Genomic DNA, 26,912 nt, shown 5'->3' on the forward strand with positions numbered 1-26,912 from the left:
TCTACTGTGACCGAGTCTGTATTCTAGTTGTAGCGATTCCACATCTTCTATTATTTCATCCATCACCATCACCATGGCTAAGGTTGTTAAATATTATGGAAACTCTGCACCTTCCGTTTCCATTTCGGTGTGGCCGTACAAGGACGGAAGATGCCGAGCGTTATGGACGTCCAATTGAGGTCTCTACATCCGAAACAAACGAAAAAATTCACGATATGGTTTAAGCCAATCGGAGATTAAAAGTGATAGAGATTGCGGAAGCCCTAGCTGGGTGTCTTAAGCAGAAATCTCACGACGAGGTCGAAGCGCGTGTTGATGCGAGCTTTAAGAGGATCGGTACGTATTTTCGGCTGCAATGCTATTCAAATGGGGATTTATTTTTTTCAAATCCTGAGAAAACTAATAAGTATTTTCGAAAAATTTAAACGCATAATGAAAGATTACGTTATTAGCGAGGGCCGAAAGTCCCTGAGAACTTCTATAATGTTTATTTTAATAAGTTACAGGGGTGAAAAAACTAAGAAAAAATTTAGTGTGATTTTTAATTTCAAATATCTCATTCAAAATAAACTTTTTATTTATTCTAAGGGACTTTCGGCCCTCGGTAATAATTTAGTCTTTCATTCTGCGTTTAAATTTTTCAAAAATATTTATTGGTTTTTTCAGGATTTGAAAAAAATGAACACAATGCCGTGATAATATTTTCCAAATCTGTCTTTGTCTTACAACGCACTCAACCGAATATAATATTGTCAGCATATATTGTCAGTCAGACACTGACAATCAGTGACAATTTTAAATATTTGACATTGCGTCGGAAATATTTTGAGAAATTGATTAAATATTATTGATATATAGTGTATTTGATAAATAATTGATTTAAGACGTGAACTTAATAAAAAGTTATTTATTGTGTATTATTTGTGGAAGATCCAAGCAGAGAATACATCAGATATATCCTGTGATCCAAGTATTTTGTTGTTAGAGATGTTCAAAATTGTAAGCGTTCCAAAATAACAACATATTATTAAAAAATCACTTTAACACTTTTCTCCTCTTTTCTCGATTGATTATTAGTTTTTGTTGTACAAATAAATTATTACAATCACTGAAAACATAGTTAGTGAAAAAATTATCACATTTATTAACTGAATTAATAATTTGCAATTATAAAAATAACAGTTATCCAAGAACATTCAAAAGCCATCTCTTTAAATTAATTATGACATTTTCAAGTAGAATGACATTCTAGTAATGTTTACATATCCACACCAGTGTGAATTTTACTACACGTAATTTGCCGTGTAAAGACAGAAAAAGTAGGGATACACGTAAAATATTTGCGAATTATGTACCCATAGCCTTAAGTGTTTATTTGACCATAAAATTACTACGACACTGATCGTACCCTCGGTTGGCCAGTTGACAGATCTTGAAGCGTGTCTCTTTTCACAGGACAATAAATTTTAGCATTTGGTGTTATCTTAAGGGTCATACATACCAAATTTTGACAGAAATTTCTCTATTTTATGTTGCGTTTAATCTTTTTCACGTTGGGATGAATCCCATCTTCAGTTTTTATCTTTTTCTGTTACATTTTTCTATTTCTCTCAGAATGTAGCGCCACGTTCCGTCAGTTTTCTGCTTTACATGGTTCAGTGGTTTCAATTTTGAATGATCACTTGGGTGATCATTCACTCATCATGCAAAAGCTTTTTGCACGATGGGTGCCGCGTTTGCTCACTATGGACCTGAATGATCACTTATGTTTATGGTCACTTATGTTTAAAGTATACTTACTTTATGATGTAATCCGTGAATGGTAAAATGAAAATAAATCATGGCTTTCGAATGTCCAGACGGTTCTATATGAAATACCCATCTGTGTAAACTGTATTCAATTAGGGTCCATAGTATAACACCATTGACAAAAGCTAATACTACTGGCACAAATGGACTAGCATCTAGAATAAAAAAATATGCATGTAGATTAAAACAAAACCACTTTAAATATTACATATCTTTCTAATAATCGTAAAAACATTTATGACGATGAAATTTAATAAAAAAGAAACAAATTCATTTATTATAAAAATAAAAACCAAATTTTAAATAACATCCCAAAACACCAAGTCAGTCTGCCGCACGGAGTAGGGGAGGAGAGGGGCAAGTATTCGTTGATTCAAATCACCTAAGAAACAACTATCACAAGACAAACTTACTGAGATGGAAAATGAACTGAAGTCCATCAAATGCTACGTCGCGGTAGTTGGAATGTGCGAAGAAAAAAGAAAAACGAATCAACGAACAATTTGAAGTCATAAGAGCAGGACAGTACTTTCTACCACACTAGCGCAGAAGGAAAATAATCTAGAAGTAATAAGGAATACTCATCAACCTAAAGAATATATTACCTAAAGAATGGCTTCTATCAACATTCTTGACTATACTGAAAAAGAGAAACGCCAGACAATGTTGCGAACACCGTATCATCAGTCTAATGTGCCACATACTCAAAGTATTTCTAAAGATTATTCATCGTAGAATATATAAAAAGTTAGAAAAAGACATTGGACAAACCCAGTTCGGATTTAGAAATTCTCAAGGAACCAGAGAAGCATTATTTGCATTAAATGTGCTAATACAGAGATGTTTAGATGTAAACCAGGACATCCATGTCTGCTTCCTAGATCATAGGCGTCCATGCCCATGGGCAGGGGGGCTTGCCCACTCCCTAGCTTTTCGGGTGCTTTAAGCTATATATTGTTATCCATAGTGTACAAAATGTGATATGCAAAATCTTCACGTCTGGCCTCCCGGCTGAAAATTTTTATATGGGCGCCCATATCCTAGATTATAACAAGGTGTACGATACGGTAAAACATAATCCGTTAATACAACTACTGAGAACAAAGAACATCGACACACGAGATATAAGAATAATAAATAAGCTGTATTATGAACAAGAACCTGTTATAAGAAAAAATAATTTTAACACCAATAAAATAAAAATCAAGAGAGGCATTAGACAGGGCTGTGTCTTGTCGCCATCACTGTTTAATGCATACTCAGAAGAAATATTCAAAAAAGCATTAGAAGATGAAGTAGAAGGCATAAAAATAAATGGACTACCCAGATGTGAAATTAGATACGCTGATGACACAATACTAATAGCAGAAACTATTACAGATCTACAAAGAAATTTAGATAAGGTTGTTGCAACGAGTGAAGAATTTGGTCTGTCACTAAACATAAAGAAAACAAAATTCATGGTTATAAGAAAAATATTAGAAACAATCAATCTACACGTAAATAATAAGACGATAGAACGAGTTCAGAATTATAACTATTTAGGGACAATCATTAGTGAAACAAAAGATTATACCAAAGAAATCAGAATTAGAATAGAAAAGGCTAGAAGTGCATTCACTAATATGAAACAAATATTATGTAGTAGAGACCTCAGCCTAAATCATATAAAGCGAGTATTAAAATGTTATGTATTTTCTGTTCTTTTGTATGGTGTGGAGACATGGACTCTTAATAAACAATGTCTCAATAGATTGGAAGCATTTGAAATGTGGACATATCGAAGAATGCTGAGAATCTCCTGGACAGACAGAGTTACCAATGAGGAAGTATTAACAAGAAATCAGAACAGCAGGGAGATACTGGATTCCATCAAAATAAGAAAACTTTAATACCTACTTGGGTCATATAACACGTGGTGACAGGTATGAACTCCTAAAATTAATTATACAGGGAAAGATTCAAGGAAGGTGCAGCATAGGTAGGAGAAAAATGTCCTGGCTGAGAAATCTCAAATGGTTTGGATGCAGTCCAACTGAACTCTTTCGGCCTGTAGTGTCGAAAGTTAGAATAGCAATGATGAATGCCAACCTTCGTCGCGCAGATGGCACGTAAAGAAGAAGAATATACTCATCAACGGGATAAAACAAAATTTGACAAATGATCACCTGCAATGTCTCAAAACCTTATTTGAAAATATAATCGAATATAACAGATCCTTATTGGTACTCTAACACCATCAGAAGTGTATACGAAAATGCAAGAGCTACTATAAATCTCCAAGGGAACACCAATAAAATATACATCGGAAGAGGAGGAAGACAAGGTGACACTGCGTCCCCAAAATTATACTCAACAGTATTGGAGTATGCTTCCAAAATGCTGAACCGGGAGGATAAAGGCATCATCATTGAAGGAAAATACTTAAATAATATTCGCTTCGCGGATGGTGTGAAAGGTGAAAGCAAAACCAAAATGATGACCAATCTAGTACCTAGCGACAACATCAAAAGCGGACAAAAAGAAATTGAACTTATGCAAAAATTTATATAGCTTGAAACTTGAAGTGAAAACCACAATAGATAAATCGAACATGTGAGTTAGAAACAAAAACTTCCCTGAATGTTTAAATCGGAAGTGCCCATCAGCATCAAAAGAAGGGCTTTCAACTAGTGTTCTTGCCAGTACTTATACTTACGGAGCAGAAACTCTTACCGTTACACGAAAAAAAAAAACAGTCAGACAGTTAGAAACATCATCATCATCAGTAGCTCGACAACCCTTTTTGGGTCCTGACTTGTTCTAGGATTTTCCTCCATTCTGTTCTGTTCCTTGCTTTGTTCTTCCAGTGGGTAATTTCAAGTGTTTTCAGATCTTGTTCCACTTGTTCCATGTATCTAAGTTTGGGTCTTCCCTTTGACCTTCTCCCTACTGGTGTTTGCCTCATTATATATTTTGGTGTTTCGGTCTCCAATATTCGTTTAACATGGCCCATCCAGCGCAGACGTCCGATCTTTATGGATGTTATGACGTCGGGTTCGTTGTATGCTGCATATAGTTCAAAATTATATCTTCTGCGCCATACGTCATTTTCTTTCACCCCCTTATATATGTGTTTGAGGATTTTTCGTTCAAACGTACCTAATAAGTTCTCATCACTTTTCGACAGTGTCCATGTCTCTGATCCATATATAAGGACCGGTTGTATCAGGGTTATCAGACAGTTAGAAACAACCCAAAGAAAAATAGAACGTTCAATGCTGGCGCAACACTGAGTGACAGGGTAAAAAACGAAGACATACGTAGAAGGTCAAAGGTAGATAATGTTATCGAACACATTACAAGGCTGAAATGACGATAGGCACGACATGTAGCACGATCGTGGGATGGGATATGTACAAGGAAGCTTATAGAATGGAGTTCAAGGAGTGATAAACGCAGCCAAGGTAAACTTCTTAAATGACATCAAAATAATCTCGACGAATTTGGTGACAAGAGAACAAGATAGGAATAAATGGAAAAATCTTGAGCAGGCTTATGTCTGTATACTCTAACCGAGGGTGTATGATAAAGACGCAGAAACAAGAAGACTTAGAAGCATAAATTGGATAGATCTTCACTCAAGACGCGTCCAATTTATGAAACAATAAGATAAAGGCCAGTAGGGCAGTCAATGAGGGTATTTGGCTCCGAATTCCGTCCTTCTACATCGATTTACTTGATATTTTCACAGTAAGTAGGGAATAGCTCAAGAAACAAAGTCTACCTTATGCCGATGTGCGCTTTTATCTTGGGGGCGGTTCCCACCCCTTCTTGAGGGTGAAAAATGTGTTTGTTAAAATAGCCACGGAAGAGGCTAGAGAACCTAATGTTAAGCAAAAACTGTTCTATAATTATTTTTTGAAAACTCGATACTTTTTGAGATATTCGTGGTTGAAAATTGGCCATTTTCATTGAAAAATGACACCTTTTCAACCAGATTTTTGCGAATAGCTTAAAAACTATGCATCTAACAAAAAAACTATATAAAATATTTCTGTAGGGTATAAAAAAACAAAGAGATTCGTTCCTTCATAAATCTTCTAGCTAAAATACAAAGAGGGATATGGTAGGTAAGAAGAGTTCGTTTTTTTGCTGCATGCTCAAATCGGTGTATTCAACTTGAAATAACAGAGGAACTGTCGATTTTAGGTGTATAATGACACTAATAACTTTTGTAGTGCTTGAAAAGACCTTTAAAATGAGCAATACTAAATGTCGGTTACATTCAAACTATGCGAAATATTCTGCAAAAAAGTTGATAACTAATGTATTTTAAGAAGAAATAGAAGTATATTTAACCACTCATCTATCAGAATTTAAATACATCGTTTTCCTTCTGCAATACTTTTTACTATAGTGATATTTCTATGTTCAAAAAGTTGAACTTAATTAAAATAAATGGTTTTTGAAAAAAATAAGATCAAATTACAGAGCGCATTTGTAAATTTTCTTAAAAATCTTCCTTTTCCTCCATGTAACTCGAAAAAGATAAGAGATACGAAAAAAAGATACCACACAAAAATATAGGGCTTTTTCAGATAAAAATTTCCTTTTTATTTTTCATTACTGTATCTCTTATCATTTTCAAGTTATATGGAGAAAAAGGAAGATTTTTAAGAAAATTTTAAAATGCTCTCTATAATTTGATCTTTTTTTTAAACCATTCATTTTAAACCCGTCCAACTTTTTAAACATAGAAATAACACTATAGTAAAAGGTATTGTCGAAGGAAAACGATGCATTTACATTTTGGTGGATGGGGGTTAAAATTACTTCTGATTTTTTCTTAAAATACATTAGTTATCAATTTTGTTTGCAGCATATCTGCATATCTTGCTTAGTTTTAATGTAATGGACCTTTAATATAGCTCATTTTAAAGGTCTTTTAAGTTATTATAAAAGGTACTAGTAGCATTATACACCTAAAATAGACCGTTTATCTGTTATTTCAAGTTGAATACACCAATTTGAGAATGGACCAAAAAACAAACTATTTTCACCTACCATATCTCTTTGTGTATTATAACTAGAAGATTTCTGAAGGCAAGTGTCTCTTTGTTTTTTTTTTATAGCCTATAAAGATGTTTAATATAGTTTTTTTAGTTAGATGCATAGTTTTTAAGGTATTCGCAAAAAAACCGTTCGAAAAGGTATTATGTTTCAATGAGAATGGCCAATTTTCAACCACGAATATCTCAAAAAGTATTGAGTTTTAAAAAAAATATAGAACAGTTCTTGCTTAGAATTAAGTCCTCTATCGAATTCCGTGGTAATTTTAACCAAAAAAATTTCCACCCCTAAGAAGGGGTGGGAACCACTCCCAAGATAAAAGCACACATCGGTATAGGGTAGATTTTAAATTAGGAGATAAGTAGAGGCTAGGCCCAAAATTTCATTAAAATCCATGCAGTAGGATAGAATTCGGAGGTAATATCCTATTCGCGGTGTGCAAGTACTTGGAAAGGGAAACGAGAAACGACCGTGCGCGAGTCGCGGAGAAATATTGCAACTATCATAAATAATTCATATTGTCAATTAAAATTGTCAAATTGACGTATATTTCATACCTTCTGTCATTGACGCAGAAAAATTATATATTGCTCCACAATATTGATATGATATGCAATTATTATATAAAGGTAAATTTAATTAATTGTATTTTGCTTTCAGTACTGCATTTTAATAACTGATTTTATTTACTACATACAATTGACCATTCCAAATCACGTGATATAATATGGCCGGCAGTGGGCAAAAATTTAATAATATAGGGTTTACATCAGTTTTTTTAAAGAATATCCTGTTTGGTTTTGTTTTTTATTGTTAATTGTGCACCGAAATTGTGATAGCAAATAAATATAAACCAGTTTACCGCCTACATAACTGAATTATCCCATAGTAGATATTGACACAAACTGGTAACTAATATGGGATCATTCAGTTCTGTAGGCGATAAACCACTTCATATTTAATTTGTTATCACAATTTCGCAGATTTCCCTACACAATTAACATAAAAAAACAACCAAACGGGATTTTCTTTACAAATTAATGTCGATGTAAGGTTAGATTTTGCCCACACCCGGCCATGTTTGACGTTTCATTGGAATGCCTAATTGTTTACGTTTGCTAAACATAACCTGCATCTTATTTTTTCTTCTTATTATTTTTTTCGACTATGGTCTTGACAATTATCCAGCAACCAGGACTAATATAATTGGCCAATATAATTAAAAGTGCGAATAAAAGTACAGAGCGTAGAAATAGAGGTCGCTTTGCCGAACTTGCACGGTCCCAATAGACTAAGAGCCGCTATTCGCCCCGAGCGTTAACAAAGTGTCAAAGCAAAATCGACCGACCTGCTCATGGTGGCGGATTTTTGAAATTTTATAAGGACGCTTTGTGTATGTTTAAATGAGACATTTAAAAAAATGCCGTGTCACGCTAGTGATATTATGTATTAATATAAACAGAAAATAAAAACGCACTTAATCTGATATAAATTCTTCACTTTCCAATATTGATTATCAGTTCGATTTTGTATACATAACCTCACTATCGCAGTTTATGTCAATAAATCTTTATTAACGAAAAAGAAAATATTTTTGTTGCACTATAAATTACAGTATAAATTAATAACTAATGAATTCTAACAATTTTTTTCGGTTATTATCACTACAAAATAAAATATTCAAGTTTAACAAAATAATCCCATAAGACTCAATGTTAAAACGTCCTTACAAAATCTGACAGCGTGTCACGTGACTGTAAGTAGAGGGGAGACGCACGGAGCCAATAGGTGAAATTTCTTAATCATTTTAGGCACGATGGGACCCTATAACTTAAATAGTAGAACCTAAAAGAAAACGTTTGAACACTGTGCCGTCACTTTTCAGTGGCACATGCGTCGACAGTGGCGCATCAAACTTTCCACTTATGGACGGGATAAATAAATTAAAAGTTAACAGAACTTACTAACAGAATTAAATTTTTTTATATTTTTAAGTTCTATGTGATTAACACATAGGATTCATCGTGATTTTAACCCACCACCCCCTTCCCCCTGCCCCCACCATCAAAAACTTCATTTTTCGTTTTTATTTTTTTTTGGTGGGATGCAATCAATTTTAAAATTTCAAAAAATTCACACGCATAGTTTGAGGCTTTTATAAAACATTCCTATTTTTTATAGACCCATAGGTAGAGTGTACATAACCTCAAAAAATTAAAAGAATTTTTTTTTTCAAAAAAGCGTATAACTTTTTTTGAGGAATAGCTGCCGGTCTAATTTTTTCTTAATCTTGTGTATTTTATCAAACACTATATTCTAAATTTTTTTTCAGATTTTTCTGTAAGTCTCCCCACCTTCAAAAATCCGAAAAACTGTTTTTTGGGGGGTTTTGGGGGATTTTCCCTATTTTATAGACTTCATAATATATCAAATCAATTTTGTTTTTATAGGTTATATGTAACTTGAAGTAACTGAGTTCTTTAGAATATTTAAAAATCAGAAAAACACGTTCAAACCCCCCAAAACCCCCTTAAAAAAGAGTTTTTTGGATTTTTGAAGGTGACCAACGTTACAGAAAAATCTGAAAAAATTAGAAATATAGTGTTTGATAAAATACACAAGACTAAGAAAAATTAGATCTGCAGCTATCCCCAAAAAAAGTTATATACTTTTTTTCAAAAAAAAAAAAAATTTTTAATTTTTTTTGAGGTTATGTACACTCAACCTACAGGTCTATAAAAAATAGACGTGTTTTATAAAACCCTTAACTATGTGTGTAAATTTTTTGAAATTTTAAAATTGATTGCATCCCACAAAAAAAATAAAATCGAAAAATAAAGTTTTTGATGGTGGGGACAGGGAGAAGGGGGTGGTGGGTTAAAATTACGATGAATCTTATGTCTTAATCACATTAAACCTAAAAAAATGAAAAAAAAATAAATTCTGGTACTTAGGGAGGGTATTTTTTAATTTATGTATCCCGTCCATAAGTGGAAAGTTTGATGCGCCACTGTAGATGCATGTGCCACTGAAAAGTGACAACACAGTGCTCACAAGTTTTCTTTTAGGTTCTACTATTTAAGTTATAGGGTCCCATCGTGCCTAAAATGATTAAGAATTTTCACCTATAGCGGCTCTTGTCTACTATTCTTGCTCCCATTGACTGGCGTACAGAAAATAAAATAAAAAAATATACTTTTTCTCACAAAAAAAGATTCAGCATGTATTACGTATTATGTTTTAAGATAACCTTATTATTAAGTAAAAGATAAGGATAAGATTATAATAATTAACGGTTTCTTACCTTTTGTAATTTGTATGTAATGGCGTGTTCCTTCTATCACAAAATAAATACAAACAGGTATCCATACCATAGGTACCAGATACCAAGGAGTTATCGTCATACACTCCAAAATGGGATTTCCGAATAATCTAAGGTTTCTGTCGACTGGTGATGTCACCCATTCGTAATATTTGGTACCCAACTTACCGACCTGACCCAACATGGGCTTGTCCCAATTTACCAAAGACTGAAAATAATGAAAGCTTTTATAAGTGATCATAGTGATAGGTATATATATACAGGGTGTCCAGAAACTCTACCGACAAACGAAGAGAGGAGATTCCTCAGATAAATTTAAGACATTTTAACTCAATTCTTCTAGTCCGAAAATGCTTCCTAGTGAGCTAGAGCTCTTTGAAGATGGCGTCTTGTAATTAGTTTTTCTTAAATAACTCCAGAACGCGTTTATTTAGAAAAATGAAAATTGGTACACATATTTATCTTCTAGAGATAAATCGATTACATTTATTGTGAATTTGTGGTACCGGTCATAGGCGTCCGTTTTGGGTAGGGTTATTTTATCACATAACTTTTATGTCTTTAGATTTTAAGCATTTTTGACACTGGATTATTAAATTATGAGGTATGCTAGTACTAAAAGGTACTCTTGCTTGAAGTCGGTAGAACACATCGTTTTCTAGAAAAATCGATTTGAAAATTTTTCGTTTTTTGAATTTCCAAAAAAATTAAAAAAAAAACCATTTAGAAAAAAGGACACTGGTACGTTTATTTATATTCCAGAGACGAATCGATTTCATTAATTGCTAATTTCTACTACCGGTCATATTCGTCCGTTTTGGGTAGGTGAAGGGTTATTTTATCTCTTATTAACTTTTTTGTCTTTAATTTATACGAATTTGTGACTTTAGATTATTAAATTGTGAGGTATTTTAGTACTAAAAGTTATTATTGCTATAAGTTGGTAAAATACACCGTTTTCTTTTTTTTTTAATTTTTAAAATTTTTTTTTCAAATTCAAAACACGAAAAATTTCCAAATCGATTTTTCTAGAAAACGGTTGTCCTACCGACTTAAATCAAGAGTACCTTTTAGTACTAGAATATCTCACAATATAATAATCCAGTATCAAAAATGCTTAAAAGTTAAATACAAAAAAGTTATGCGATAAAATAACCGTTGCCCTACCCAAAACGGACGCCTATGATCGGTACTAGAAATTCACAATGAATGAAATCGATTTATTTTTGGAAGATAAATATGTGTACCAATTTTTGTTTTTTTAAATAGAAGCATTCTGGAGGTATTTAAAAAAATCTAATTACAATATGTCATCTTCAAAGAGCTCTACTAGCTCCCTTAGGAAGCATTTTCGGACTAGATGAATTGGGTTAAAATGTCTTAAAATTATATGAGGAATCTCCTGTCTTCGTTTGTCGGTAGAGTTTCTGGACACCCTGTATATACCCCTTAAAATTTTTACTTAACTCAAGAAATAATGCCGCTGTACCTTAGTCCAGAAAGCCACTGCGCATCCGCTAGGAAAAATATTCTAATTCGGATTTTTTGCACAATCTTACTCAAAAAGGACCCCTTTTAACAAATTTGCATGTTGCCAGGACCAAAAGTTGGTCAAAAATTTTTTAAACGTTTTTTTTTTTGTTTTTTTCCTAAAATATTTTTTTTTGCATGGAAAAAAATTTTTTTCGGTTTTTTGGATCATTCCAAACAGAAAAGGTCTTTAGTGACTTTTCTCTAAAGTTGATAGTTTTTGACATATAAGCGCTTAAAAATTGAAAAATTGCGAAATCGGCCATTTTTAACCTTCAAAAACTATGTGAAAAACTGAAAATTTGAATGTTGCCAAGGTAGGTAGATATTCTTTAAACATCTATTGATGAAATCCCGAAAAGTTTTTTGCAATACAATTTTCAAAACTCCTTTGTTTTTTAATTGCTAATCAAGCGTGCGCGACACTATTTTCCACCGTTGCATGTGTATGCAGTATGGTGCAAATGAAAGGAATAAATTCGTTATTTCGTAAACCGGCGACTTTAAGGAAAAATCCCGGAACAAGTCGATTTTTATTTTTAAGTTATGATATTATGACATATATGGTATACTAGTGACGTCATCCATCTGGGCGTGATGACGTAATCGATGATTTTTTAAATGAGAATAGGGGTCGTGTGCTAGCTCCTTTGAAAGGTACTTAAATTCTTTATTCAGTAACATAAACATTTGCATAATTATTTATACAGGGTGTCCAATAATTTAATTTTTTTGTTAATTTGCCATATGATTTAATTTAATAAAAATTTTTTGGACACCGTATATAAATAATGATGCAAATGTTTATATTACTGAATAGATAATTGAAGGACCTTTCAAATGAGCTAGGACACGACCCTATTCTCATTTAAAAAAATCATCGATTACGTCATCACGCCCAGATGGATGACGTCACTAGTATACCATATATGTCATAATATCATAACTTAAAAATAAAAATCGACCTGTTTCGGGATTTTTCCTTAAAGTCGCCAGTTTACGAAATAACGAATTTATTCCTTTCATTTGCACCATACTGCATACACATGCAACGGTGGAAAATAGTGTCGCGCACGCTTGATTAGCAATTAAAAAACAAAGGATTTTTGAATATTGTATTGCAAAAAACTCTTCGGGATTTCATCAATAGATGTTTAAAGAATATCTACCTACCTTGGCAACATTCAAATTTTCAGTTTTTCACATAATTTTTGAAGGTTAAAAATGGCCGATTTCGCAATTTTTCAATTTTTAATCGCTTATATGTCAAAAACTATCAACTTTAGAGAAAAGTCACTAAAGACCTTTTCTGTTTGGAATGATCCAAAAAACCAAAAAAAATTTTTTCCATGCAAAAAAAATAATTTTAGAAAAAAAAACAAAAAAAAAAACGTTTAAAAAACTTGACCAACTTTTGGTCCTGGCAACATGCAAATTTGTTAAAAGGGGTCCTTTTTGAGTAAGATTGTGCAAAAAATCCGAATTAGAATATTTTTCCTAGCGGATGCGCAGTGGCTTTCTGGACTACCTAGACATATTATTTCTTGAGTTTTTATATCATTAATTGGCGTATGTTTAATCTAGTTAGAAAAATGTGTCATACTTTATAGTCATGTAGCCACTTTCTTAAGTTGCAAACCACCGTGTAATATAAACATACAAGTTTAAATAAACCCCCTCTGTGGCTCAGTGGTAAGAGCGCCTAACCTTTGGATCGAAAGTTCCGAATGGTAGTGAGTTCGAATCCCACCAGGGTCAGGAATTTTTTCATTTATTATAAATTAATAAATGAAAATAGTGTCTGTCCTTGTGGGATCGGTACTCACCGGAGGGACCGCAGACGTTCGGATACAATTAGCGTCTCTTTGCAAAGACAATGACGTCGACTTTGCAAAGTAACAAGACACTTACTCAACACACACACTATACATGACACCTGAGTTAGTGATAAGATATACAATTACGTGGCTAAAGGTTCTAGTTCTAAACCAAGGCCAGAATCAGAGAAAAAAAAGTTTAAATAACAAATAGAATTATTAGTCTAAAGGCGTACATAATCGTACAACCCCATTGTATTTCATTCTGAGTTCTGCGCTAATATGACACACAAAATTACGACATTCTACGTAACTAATTCAATCAGTACAATTTTATTAGTGAAAAAACCCACAGTCTGTGGTAAATTTAATTATTCCTTTTTTGTTCTTCTTCTTATACTTGCAGATCTGTCAATATGTTAATTCCGACGTTGAAGTATTTCTTCAGAGGTAGACTACCAGCTATCTCTCCATCTTTTTGGTGGTCTCCCCGGTGGACGCTTGCCAGCTGATTTTCCTTCTAGCGCAATCCTTGGTAGTGTGTGCTCCTACAATCTTTTTACATGACTGAACTATTCCCTTTGTCTTTGACTACCCCATCTTACTACATCTTGCACGCCACATTGTTTCCTGATGATGATGTTTCGTATTCTATCTCTTCTTGTCTTCCCTGCTATTGCTCTTAGTGTCTTCATTTTGGCTGTCCGTAGCATGCTTGTGGTTTTATTGGTGTCCTTGATTTAATCGTCCATCGATCCTAATAGGTGTGATGCAAGTTTTATAAATTCTAACTTTGCTGTCCATTCTCATATATGGGTTATTCTAGACCACATCTCTCAAACATCCGGACATGACTGCGGCTTGTTTATTTGTCTTCTTAGGTCTCTGGCTGGATCATGACAACTTGATAAATTATACCCAGATATTTGAACTGGTTTAGCTGTTCTACGGGTTCTACCACGAGCTTGCATCTAATTGGATCTTTCGCACTGGAAATGCATTTTGTTTTCTGCGTGGATATGTTCATGTTGAGTCGTCGACATGCTTGATAGAATCGATAAATTTGTCTTTGTATGTCCTATCGGACATTTTTCTCATTTTTCTTTTTTCGCGGCATTGGAACCTAACCACTAAAATACATTATTGCAATATAGTAACAAATAATAAATCATTTAATTTGGCGCTAATTCTAACTCTTTCATTAGGTCCTAACTGTCGAACAACAAGCATTCGGTCCTAACTGCCATGAAGAAGAGTCTATGTCATGTAGAAAATTGCAAAGTCAAACTAAAATAGTTTTTACTCTCTCCTGAAAAGTTATCCAAAATTATATAAGATATTATGCAGGTACACAGTCGATATTATATTTATAAAATCCCTAAAAAGAGCTTCATCAAAACAAACGTTTTCGGAATTACAATTCCATCATCAGGTTTTATTTCTGGTAGCATGCCTGAGCCTTAATAGTCTAGGCGCCAAATAGAGGTCACCGTGTCCTTTTCAATTCTGATGGACAAACTCAACGTTTCTTATGGATTTTTTGCAGCTGATTACGGATTTTGAGGGTGGATTTCGATCCGACTGGTCGAAAAATTATTATAAACAATTTAATTGTTTATAAGGCTCTGGCTCATAAACTAAAATAGATACAAAATAATGTTTCAAATAAAATTGGTTCCTTAATAAAAAACGAAAAAAAAAAAATCGTTTATTAAACTCAAATCCAATAATTAGAACTCAAGATATTGGAATATTAATGCACAATGCAAATTGGAAATTGCAAAATAAGTATTTCTAGAAGATTTATTGATCGTAACTCGGCTTCTACGCATGCAAATGAGCCGTAGGAGATCTCATTTTAAAGCTTAATTAATAGGCTTCTAAACTCCAAACAAAGTTTGTTAAATTACTTTGCCTTCATTTGTTTTAAAGTTATACCCGTTTGAAGTTATAATTTTCTTAAAGAAAATGGACATTAATTTGTTTATAAGGGTATCAATTCGAGCAAATTTGAGCCACAAACATTTATACTCTAATTAACAATAATGATAGACGAACTCAAAAGGAACAATTTGCGCTTATGAAAATGTTCGTAAGTTTATTATTGGCCAAGATATCGATATTTTAATGGCGCTCTATGAGGAACAAGATCGGCTCATGCTCACAGTGTAAAGGTTCACGCGCTAACTTCTCGATGCAAATTATAATTTCTATGTATATATACGTTATCTTCATTTTTCATATTTGAAGATCCTAATAAAATTTTATATAATTCTTATATTAAATCATCATACTGTACCTCATATAACCTTTGATTCTATTTACTTTGCCTTCTATTTTTTGTACTAAATGAGAAAAAAAAACATTAAAAACTAATATTTCAGCAATATAACTGAAAAGTCACCTGATATTAAGAATAAGCAAGGCCTCCTGAGCAAAATAATGTAACACGAGAGCAGTAGATCGGTGTCTTTACCGCAATATTACTTGACTGTGAGCCGATCTTGCACCTCATAGCGTGCCATTAAAATATCGATATCTTGGCCAAAAATAAACTTACGAACATTTTCGTACGCTCAAATTGTTCCTTTTGAGTTCTTCTATCATTATCGTTAATTAAAGTATAAATGTTTATGGCTCAGATTTGCTTGAAATCCTTATATACAAATTAATGTACAATTTTTTTTAAGAAAATTATAAATTCAAACGGGTATAACTTTAAAACAAATGAAGACAAAATAATTTGTCACACTATGTTTGGAAACCTATTAATTGAGCTTTCAAATGAGATCTTCTAATGCTCATTTGCATACGTAGAAGCCGAGTTACGATCGATAAAGCTTCCAAAAGTACTTATTTTGCAATTTTAAATTTGTATTGTGAACTAATCTTACAATATCTTAAGTTCTAATTATTGGATTTGAGTTTAGTAAACGTTCTTTTCTTCGTTTTTTATTAAGTAACAAATTTTATTTAAAACATTTTTTTGTATCTCTTTTAGTTTATGAGCCAGAACCTTATAAACAATTAAATTGTTTATAACAATTTTTTGACCACTCGGATCGAAATCCTCCCTCGAAATTCGTAATCAGCAGCCAAAAATCCATAAGAAACCGTGGAGTTTGTCCATTAGACCCGTGTTGAGCTGCCCCCCCCCCCCACTTGCAAAAATTAAAAAACAAATAGCCCTGATTTATGAGCTATTTATGAGCTCTCATATTCCGCAAACTAAAAATTTTGAGCTCGTTCCACTGAGCAGGAATTTAATACCCTAGTGGGGGGGGGGGGCTGAGGCTACACTACTTAAAAATAGGAATATTGAATCGGTTTTTGCGGCAGAATTACGAGCTATTTATGAGCTCTTGAAATTATATAGTTTCGATTTTTGAGCTCATCCCCTTCACCCCCAAACAACCCTTTAATTGATTTAACTTAAGAGAAAGATGCTGAGAAAACTTAAAATATATCGTATTGCGAATATAATTCCTATAGCTTATATACTCTAAGAATAAACTATTAAATCAAGAGCATTTCGATTATTGAGCTACAACCCCTTCGCCAGAAAACCACCCTATCTTCCTGGCTTAAGAGAAAGTTGTATTTACAATGCGTTAAACTAATTATTTGGCGACTACATATCATTTAATAATTTATAAGCTTCCAAATTACGCGCATTTAGATCAGTAAATTGCAATTTATTTTGTATAGTGCAGTCACTGAAGGTAAAAATCAACGATTACCTTCAATTTCGGTGAACCTTCATCGATTTTCACGAAAATTGGTCAGTGGTTAGAGGATACGTCAAGAAACAAAGGTGACATGGTACCACCTTGCGCCTTTACCCTGAGGGTGGATACCGCCCCTTCTCGGGGGTGAAAATTATTTTATAAAAAATAAATGCACAAATCAATAAAAGAACAAATTAAAAGCAAAATTTATTACATAAAGTTAATAAAATAAGTCAATACTTTTTAAGTTATTAAAGATCAAAGATTTTAATTATTTGTGAAAAAAATGCATGTTTTGAAAAGGTTTTTTGTAAATCACTGAAAAACTTTAAGTTTTTACAAAAAAGTTAATAGTAGTTTAATTCGTATAGCTTATATTCTAAGAATAAACTCTTAAATCACGCGTCTTTCGATTATAGAGCTACAACCCCTTCGCAAGAAAACGACCCTATATTCCCGGCTTAAGAGCGTTGTTCTTAAAATAATTTAAATTAATTATTTGGCGACTACATATCGTTTAATAATTTATGAGCTTGCAAAATATACGCATCTCAATTATTGAATTGCCATTTTCTTTCTATAGTGCAGTCACTGAAGGTAAAAATCAACTAATACCTTCGATTTCGGTAAATCTCCATTCATTTTCACGAAAATTGGTGAGCGGATTTTGATACTATCAACTTTTTCTGCATCTTATTTTTCATAGGTATTTCTAAGTACTTTGAGAAGTATTTAGTACCTAAGTGTTATAAAATGCATCTCTTTCCCGTTATTTAAGCTTGAACCCTTAGATTTTAACAGTCGCGGAAAAAAATATACATTTAATTATCAATAACTTACTTTAAATTAACATTAAAGGGTTTTTCAAGTAAGCAATTTATTATATTTTTTATTAGCTTCAATTTTAGTGATGAAAACTTTTTTGTAAAAACTTACAGTTTTTGAGTCATTTATGAAAAATCGCTCTAAAGCATGCATTTTCTTTCCAAAAATTAAAATATTTGATCTTTAATAACTCAAAAAGTATTGATTTATTTTAATCACATTATATAACAAATTTTGCTTACAATTTGTCCCTCTCTCGATTTGTGGGGTTATTTTTAATAAAGTAATTTTCACTCCCGAGAAGGGGTGACATATACCCCAGGCTAAAACCCCAAGTTGTTATTGTCAATTCGTGAAAATAAATGGAGATTTACCGAAATCGAAGGTACAGTGTACTAGTTGATTTTTACCTTCAGTGACTGCACTATAGAAAGAAAATGGCAATTCAATAATTGAGATGCGTATATTTTGAAAGCTCATAAATTATTAAACGATATGTAGTCGCCAAATAATTAATTTAAATTATTTTAAGAACAACTCTCTCTTAAGCCGGGAATATGGGGTCGTTTTCTTGCGAAGGGGTTGTAGCTCTATAATCGAAAGACGCGTGATTTAAGAGTTTATTCTTAGAATATAAGCTATACGAATTAAACTACTATTAACTTTTTTGTAAAAACTTAAAGTTTTCCAGTGATTTACAAAAAACCTTTTCAAAACATGCATTTTTTTCACAAATAATTAAAATCTTTGATCTTTAATAACTTAAAAAGTATTGACTTATTTTATTAACTTTATATAATAAATTTTGCTTTTAATTTGTTCTTTTATTGATTTGTGCATTTATTTTTTATAAAATAATTTTCACCCCCGAGAAGGGGCGGTATCCACCCTCAGGGTAAAGGCGCAAGGTGGTACCATGTCACCTTTGTTTCTTGACGTATCCTCTAACTACTGACCAATTTTCGTGAAAATCGATGAAGGTTCACCGAAATTGAAGGTAATCGTTAATTTTTACCTTCAGTGACTGCACTATACAAAATAAATTGCAATTTACTGATCTAAATGCGCGTAATTTGGAAGCTTATAAATTATTAAATGATATGTAGTCGCCAAATAATTAGTTTAATGCATTTTAAGTACAACTTTCTCTTAAGCCGGGAAGATAGGGTGGTTTTCTTGCGAAGGGGTTGTAGCTCAATAATCGAAATGCACGTGATTTAATAGTTTATTCTTAGAGTATATAAGCTATAGGAATTATATCCGCAATACGATATATTTTAAGTTTTCTCAGCATCTTTCTCTTAAGTTAAATCAATTAAAGGGTTGTTTGGGGGTGAAGGGGATGAGCTCAAAAATCGAAACTATATAATTTCAAGAGCTCATAAATAGCTCGTAATTCTGCCGCAAAAACCGATTCAATATTCCTATTTTTAAGTAAAAAATCCACGAGGAAAATAAACTTCCTGTAGCTGGCTGTATACCATAAATCACAAAAATGCCAAGTTTCTTGTAAAAGGTATATATTAAAATACCCTAAATAAGGGTCAAAATACAAAACGTTTTCGGATTAAGGAATCCATCATCAGTGTTTAAAAGCCCTAAAATTAAGTATAACCTAATTAAATGAGATAAAAGTTAAAATTGACAGAGGTTTTCAAGAACAAGAGGTCATACTTACAAAATTTGCATGCCTGAGCCACCAAAATGTATAGGGTAAAAACCCTTTAAATGTAAATAATAAAGATGTTTTACATATTTATATAAAATTCATCGGATGTAATAGATAAACCTGGATGTTACCCAGGGCAACACAGGACTCTCCCCACGTGGTTGGAACTTTTTTTGGTGAAAACCTCACATATTGGATTTCAATGGCCAACTGACAAGTGAATTAAAGAGCAACCCGAAATGACACCAAGAACTGTCAATGTAACAACTAGGTTACATTGACAGTTCTTGGTGTCATTTCGGGTTGCTCTTTAATTCACTTGTCAGTTGGCCATTGAAATCCAATATGTGAGGTTTTCACCAAAAAAAGTTCCAACCACGTGGGGAGAGTCCTGTGTTGCCCTGGGTAACATCCAGGTTTATCTATTACATCCGATGAATTTTATATAAATATGTAAAACATCTTTATTATTTACATTTAAAGGGTTTTTACCCTATACATTTTGGTGGCTCAGGCATGCAAATTTTGTAAGTATGACCTCTTGTTCTTGAAAACCTCTGTCAATTTTAACTTTTATCTCATTTAATTAGGTTATACTTAATTTTAGGGCTTTTAAACACTGATGATGGATTCCTTAATCCGAAAACGTTTTGTATTTTGACCCTTATTTAGGGTATTTTAATATATACCTTTTACAAGAAACTTGGCATTTTTTTTCTATTTTTAAGTAGTGGGGGGGCTGACTCAGCCCCCCCCACTAGGGTATTAAATTCCTGCTCAGTGGAACGAGCTCAAAATTTTTAGTTTGCGGAATATGAGAGCTCATAAATAGCTCATAAATCAGGGCTATTTGTTTTTTAATTTTTGCAAGTGGGGGGGGAGGGGGGCAGCTCAACACAGGTGTCCATCAGAATTGAAAAGGACACGGTTACCCCTCTGGCGCCTAGACTATAAATGAGTGTAAAAACCAGATTCTCACTTCAGGGATGGAATTCATAAATTAGAATCTCGTTGGAACAAGTGTATTGATGTTCCAAGAGACTATACTTACTGAACAATAAAGTATACTTATTTCAAACTACAAAATTGTGTTTTTCTTATCGACTAGCATAACTTACTGAACAGCCTATATAAACGAACACACAACAACGATTAAAAGAAGAAGTAACAATCCTGGCAAATGAGGCACGGAAAATAAATCTACAAATTAACGAAGGAAAAACATATCTACTCCACTCTAGAAGAGAAGATAACAGGACGAGTGAAATCAAGATAGAAAACTAATCTTTTGAAAGAGTTAAACAATTTAAACAATTGGGAGTAATTGTGAATGGCAAACATAAGAGAAGTAAAGAAGTAATGGAGCGAATACTAACAGACAACAAAACATATTGGAGATATCATAAGCCAGGGATGGCCAACCAGCGGCACGCGTGCCACTCTGTGGCACGATTGAGTCCTATCAGTGGCACGCGTAGCGTTTTGGATTAAAAAACTTTCAAAAAAATTAAAACTTGAAAAACAAAAAATAATAAGAAGAAACTTAGTAGGTTTACGGAAGTTACGATAGATGCGGCATCATTGCATCCTCTGGCGAGCGATATTGCTGCGATTGGTGCACGTGATCCTAGCTGTCGTAATGTGCAATAGGACTGCGTTACCCTTGCTTAGTTTATTTTAAACTGCCCCGTTGTATGTGCACATTATGTCATCGCGCATTGTTTCTTTAAAATTTTAAAAGTATTTGTTCGATATGTCCACGAGTAAGCCTTCGACTTCAAAACGAAAATACGAAGATGATATTGCAATTCGCGATTTTCAACCTGCTTGGGAAGAACAATTTTTATTTACTAATCGTAATACTTCAAAGCCTGTTTGTTTGATATGTGGATTGTCTGTAGCAGTTCCGAAAAAATTTAACCTGGAACGACATTATAAACAACTGCATAAGGACTTCAGCAACAAATATCCTATTGGTTCACATTTGCGAGCCGACTTTATTGAAAAAAAAAAAGAAAACCCTAGCCAGCCAACAGTCACTGTTTCAGAAGAGAAGTGATGAAATGGAAACTATGGTTAAAACATCATATGAACTTTCTCTGCTGTTAGCCCGGAAGAAAAAAGCCTACTCTGATGGAGAGGAGATAATTAAAAATAGTCTGGCAATATTTGCTAAAAATGTGGGAGATGTAAAGATCAAAAATATGGTCGATAATATTGCATTATCCCGAAATACAGTCATGCGCCGTATAGATGATATGGGCCAGGATGTTGTTTCCCAAATTATAAGTGGATTACAATCCTGCAAATTCTTTTCTTTAGCGTTGGATGAAAGTTGTGACAACACAGAAAATGCGCAGTTAAGCATTTTTGTCCGTTATACCAATGATAATTTTGAAAATGCCGAAGAGCTTCTGGATTTGCGCCAACTAGTCACAACAACAGGAGATGACATTTTTCAACAGCTTAAAAACGTAATCGAAGTCAACAAAGTTGAATGGTCAAAATTAGATAGTGTTTGTACAGATGGAGCTCCTTGCATGGTTGGTAGACTAAAGGGGTTTGTTACATTACTGGAAAACTATTTGGGAAGAAAAGTTTTTAAGTACCATTGTATTATTCACCAGGAAGCTCTTTGTGCCAAGGACCTAAACATGTCATCTGTTGTTGACCCTGTAACACGCTGCATTAACAAAATACGAGCTCGGGCATTGAATCGACGACAATTTCGAGAACTGTTCGCGGAAGAAACGGAGCAAGATGGAGAGTTACTTCTCCATTGCAGTGTGCGCTGGCTCTCCAAAGGAAATGCACTCGAAAGGTTTTGGAACTTGAAGGAGTGCGTCTTAAAATATTTGCAAGAAAACAATGAACTACCCAGTGAGTGCTCGTTACTTAATGATAAAGATTGGCTTTGGGATTTAGCTTTTCTCACTGATATTATGAGACATTTAAATCAATTAAATTTAAGATCACAGGGAAAAAATTGTATTTTTCCTACTCTAGTTGGTCATATATCTTCTTTTGTGAATAAACTTATGCTTTTTTGTAACGATTTTGGAGAACAGAGATTGACACATTTCACATTAATGCAGGAATTAGCCAACAAGGTCAGTAGAACTCCAAATTATGACAGATTTAAAAACCTTATATCTATTTTGCTAGGTTCATTCAATACCCGGTTTGAAGATTTTCAAAAAGACAAAATGAATGTTGACCTTTTCATAAATCCTTTTTCTATTTCTCTGCAAGATATCAATTGTTACTCAGCTGAAATACAGATCGAAATTATTGATTTACAGAACCACACTATACTAAAAACCAAATATAGGGAAATTATTTCAACTGTTACTGATCCCAATTATATTGAATTTTGGAAATTTGTACCAGCAAATAATTTTCCTAATTTACACGAGTTAGCTCTGAGATATTGTTGTAGATTTGGTTCAACTTACGTTTGTGAGCAAATGTTCTCTATTATGAACATAATAAAATCAAAATATCGGTCACGATTAACTGACATGCATTTAAAAAATCTAATTCTGTTGGCTAGTTCCGAAATTAATCCCAATATAGATGAATTAATTAAAAAAATACAAGTTCAAATACCACATTAAATAAGTAACTGTTTAATAATTTGAATTTTAGATAATAAGAAAATATTTAAGTTTTTTTGTTTAACGATTTTATTTTATTTTTATTAACAATAAAGTAAGTTTGTTGTTATGTTTTACTTATTACGTTATTTTTTAAACCTCCACTATCTTGACTAAACGGAAAAATGTGGAATTTACATAAGAAATACATATTGTACCGTATATTATTAATATATAGTATCCATATTAGTATGTCGAAAAATTTTAGTGGCACGCCAAATTTTTTTTGTTCTCATATTGGCACTCGACTTAAAAAGGTTGGCCACCCCTGTAATAAGCTAATGAAGGACAAGAATTTATCCAGAAATACAAAACTGAAAATATTCAGAGTTGCAATCAGACCAGTAGTTACATACGTAGCAGAGGCAATGGGTGGAATGCATAAAACGTAGTACCTGCTAATGCTTCAAGTATGTACTACATTTTTGAAGATTTTACTACACTTACAAAGCATTACTACGCTTACAAATGCTTTGTGAGTGTTTTACTACACTTATAAAGCATTTAATGCTTTATAGGTGTAGTCAAATCTTCAAAATTGTAGTACATACTTGAAGCATTAACAGGTACTACGTTTTATGCATTCCACCCATTGTGTCTCACAGAAAAAGATGAAAAATTAAGAATATTCAAAAGAAAAATCCTCAGACAGATTATGGACCTGATAAGAATGGACAACAGAGAAATAAGAAGAAGAATGAACCATGAGCTAAGAGACATAATAAAGGGAGAAGATATAGTTAGATTTATTAAAGCGCAGAGATTGAGATGGCTATGACACATAGAGAGAAAGAAGAACAACTTACTGATTAAGAAGATCACCAGATGGAAGCCTGAAACTGAAAGACCAAGTGGAAGATCCAGAGAGAGATGGGAGGACCATGTCGTGAGAGATATCAAAATCCTGAAAGTTTTTTTTTGTAAGCGTTTATTAACAATCAGAATTACATATTCTATGAGTTAATTTGATAACAAATACAATAACTTATATCAACGATAGTATTGTACACTAATATGGTGTTCTGGATTATCAGAAGGCATTTGGCTGTGTAAACGGGACAGTTTTGTGGAAAGTTCTACATAAGATGGGGGTTCCTGATCATCTGTCAGCTCTGGTGAAAAGCCTATAATTTCTATGGGGAATATATAATGAGAAAAGTACTCGACAAATGGAATGGCGGTATTTCTATCGCAGGAAAGAAGATCTCAAATCTCAGATATGCAGATGATACAACATTAATAACTGCATCCGAAGAAGAAATGTCCAGCCTGCTGCAGCTAGTGGAAGCCGAAAGCAATAGATGTGGTCTCAAGATCAATAAACAAAAAACAAAAATTATGATAGTAGATTATTCAAATTCACTTCAGACAACAGGAGCCTTGGACCAGTTTGAAGTGGTTAACGAGTTCAACTATCTAGGATCCTACATCAGTAATACAGGATCTTGTGAAACAGAAATATGTAGGAGAATAGGCATGGCCAAAAATCGCTATGAGTCGATTATCGGAAATCTGGAAAGATCGCTTCTTGTCGAAAAACACCAAAATAAGATTAATACGTGCGTTAATTTTTCCCATATTTAATTACGGATCCTAAACATGGACAATGAAATCGGACGACAGAAAAAGGATTGACGCTTTGAAATGTGGTGCTGGAGAATAATGCTTCAGATCTCATGGACGGAACACAGAACAAATCACTCAATCCTCCAAGAGCTTAATATTCAGACTCGACTTTCCTCTATTTGCCTCTCGACCGTCTTAAAATTTTTCGGCCATATTGCAAGAAGAAGTTATGATAATCTTGAGAGACTTATAATTTCGGGAAACGTTGAAGGGCGCAGAAGTAGAGGTCGCTCACCTACTCGATGGACGGATCAAGTACAGAAAGCCAGTGGAAAAACATTCTCTGAATCCATGAGGGAAGCTCAGGACAGAGGCCGATGGAAAGATATAGTTGCTCGTGTTATAGGGAATCACGACACTCAGCAATGAGGAAACGACTGAGAAGGAGGAGAAGGATTGCGTTATGAGGTACATCACCCAGCGGTTTCACCTCAGTTTCAGCGAAGATCTATGGGCCATAATCTTAGCAATCTTCTGTTGTTTAGTGGCTGCAGTAGTGGTAACATTAATTGGTTGGGATGCCCTTCCAATTTCTCGTGGTGTCTGTTGGATCTTTCTTGAATTACTGTGCTGAGTAGCGGGATGTTTAGGTCTCTATGAAGGGTTTGGTTGGAAATGTACCACGGGGCATTTGCGATGGTGCGTAGAATTTTTGATTGAGTTCTTTGGCTGGCACAACTCCATAGTTCTATACCGTACGTTCATATAGGTTTGATGACTGTTTTATAAATGAGCAGTTTGTTCTCAATTGAGAGTCGACATTTTCGACCTATAAGCCAATTAATTTCTTTCACTCTTAACTCAATTTGTTTCTTCTTCTTTAAAATGTGTTGTTTCCAGTTTAATTTAGAATCAAGATGAAGCCCCAGGTATTTGACGATATTCTGTTGAGGTATGTTGACTTGATTAAGGCTATAATTTGGGCATTGGCCTTTCCTTAATGTGAAAGTTATATGTGTTGACTTAGTTTCATTAGCTTTTACCTTCCATTTCTTTAACCACTGTCCAATTTGGTCTAGGTGTTCCTGAAGTTTTAATACTGCAGCTGTTGGATCCTGTTCAGTTGCAAATATTGCTGTGTCATCAGCGAAAGTTCCAATGGTGGTTTGTGGAGAGATTGGTAAATCGGATGTGTACAGTACATAAAGAAGTGGACCCAGTATAAATCCTAAAAGTGAGAAACTGGGGGAGCTATGCACAAATACAACAAACTTTGACAACACACAAGAAGAGTGCGTCTTAGATCACCGCATTAAGCGAATCAGAGAGGTCTAAGTCAGAGCGGCAAACATTCCATTCGGAATGAAAGGCCTTGATGACGATGATATAAAGAAACATAAAATCTTACAATTACGTATTTTTTATGGGAAATAAGCCACAATTTTACTAAAAAATGAATTTATTAACGTTTCGAAGCCCAAATCGGGTTTCGTTGTCAAAATACAAAATACTATTAAAATAAAACAAACATGTTGTTGCTAAGTAAAAAAATTTTTCTAATAATTTATTTAATCTGACTCATTTATATTGGCAATTCAGACGTATATTATACATTTTAAAGTAGAAGACTTTAAAATGATATCGCCAATATTTATGAGTTGCGTTCCTGGGACGACTTTACTAAAAGATAGTTCATTCGATTACATGAAATCAATCCCAACTCAAGAATATCCGTCGCAAAAAAATCATAGCATGTGATCTGTCTTTAAAAAGACAACCAAATGCAACGATGACAGTAAAATTCTCGCGTTAGAGATTCCATAGTAAATCACGAGGGAAAACCAGGAAAAAACCTCGTGATACTATCCCGACATCGTAAGTATTTGGTCTTACATTTAATCTACCTTCAAAAAACTAATACCAAATTCTGACTTTAAT

The 26,912-nt window shown here is 33.5% G+C and overlaps 1 protein-coding gene across 6 annotated transcripts in view; it reads right to left on the reverse strand.

Moving 5' to 3' along the window:
- The window catches only part of LOC126883325 (fatty acid 2-hydroxylase), a 369,757-nt gene that overhangs the window by 25,973 nt on the left and 316,872 nt on the right, over positions 1–26,912 (reverse strand). For all 6 annotated transcript variants that reach the window (XM_050648712.1, XM_050648708.1, XM_050648711.1 and 3 more), the window contains 2 exons: positions 10,166–10,391; positions 1,801–1,964 (listed from right to left, as the gene is read on the reverse strand). In XM_050648712.1, coding sequence (XP_050504669.1) covers positions 1,801–1,964; positions 10,166–10,391 — 390 coding nt within the window. The remainder of the gene's footprint in view (positions 1–1,800; positions 1,965–10,165; positions 10,392–26,912) is intronic.

Source organism: Diabrotica virgifera, chromosome 4 (genome assembly GCF_917563875.1).
Source record: "Diabrotica virgifera virgifera chromosome 4, PGI_DIABVI_V3a".
Lineage (NCBI taxonomy): Eukaryota > Metazoa > Arthropoda > Insecta > Coleoptera > Chrysomelidae > Diabrotica > Diabrotica virgifera.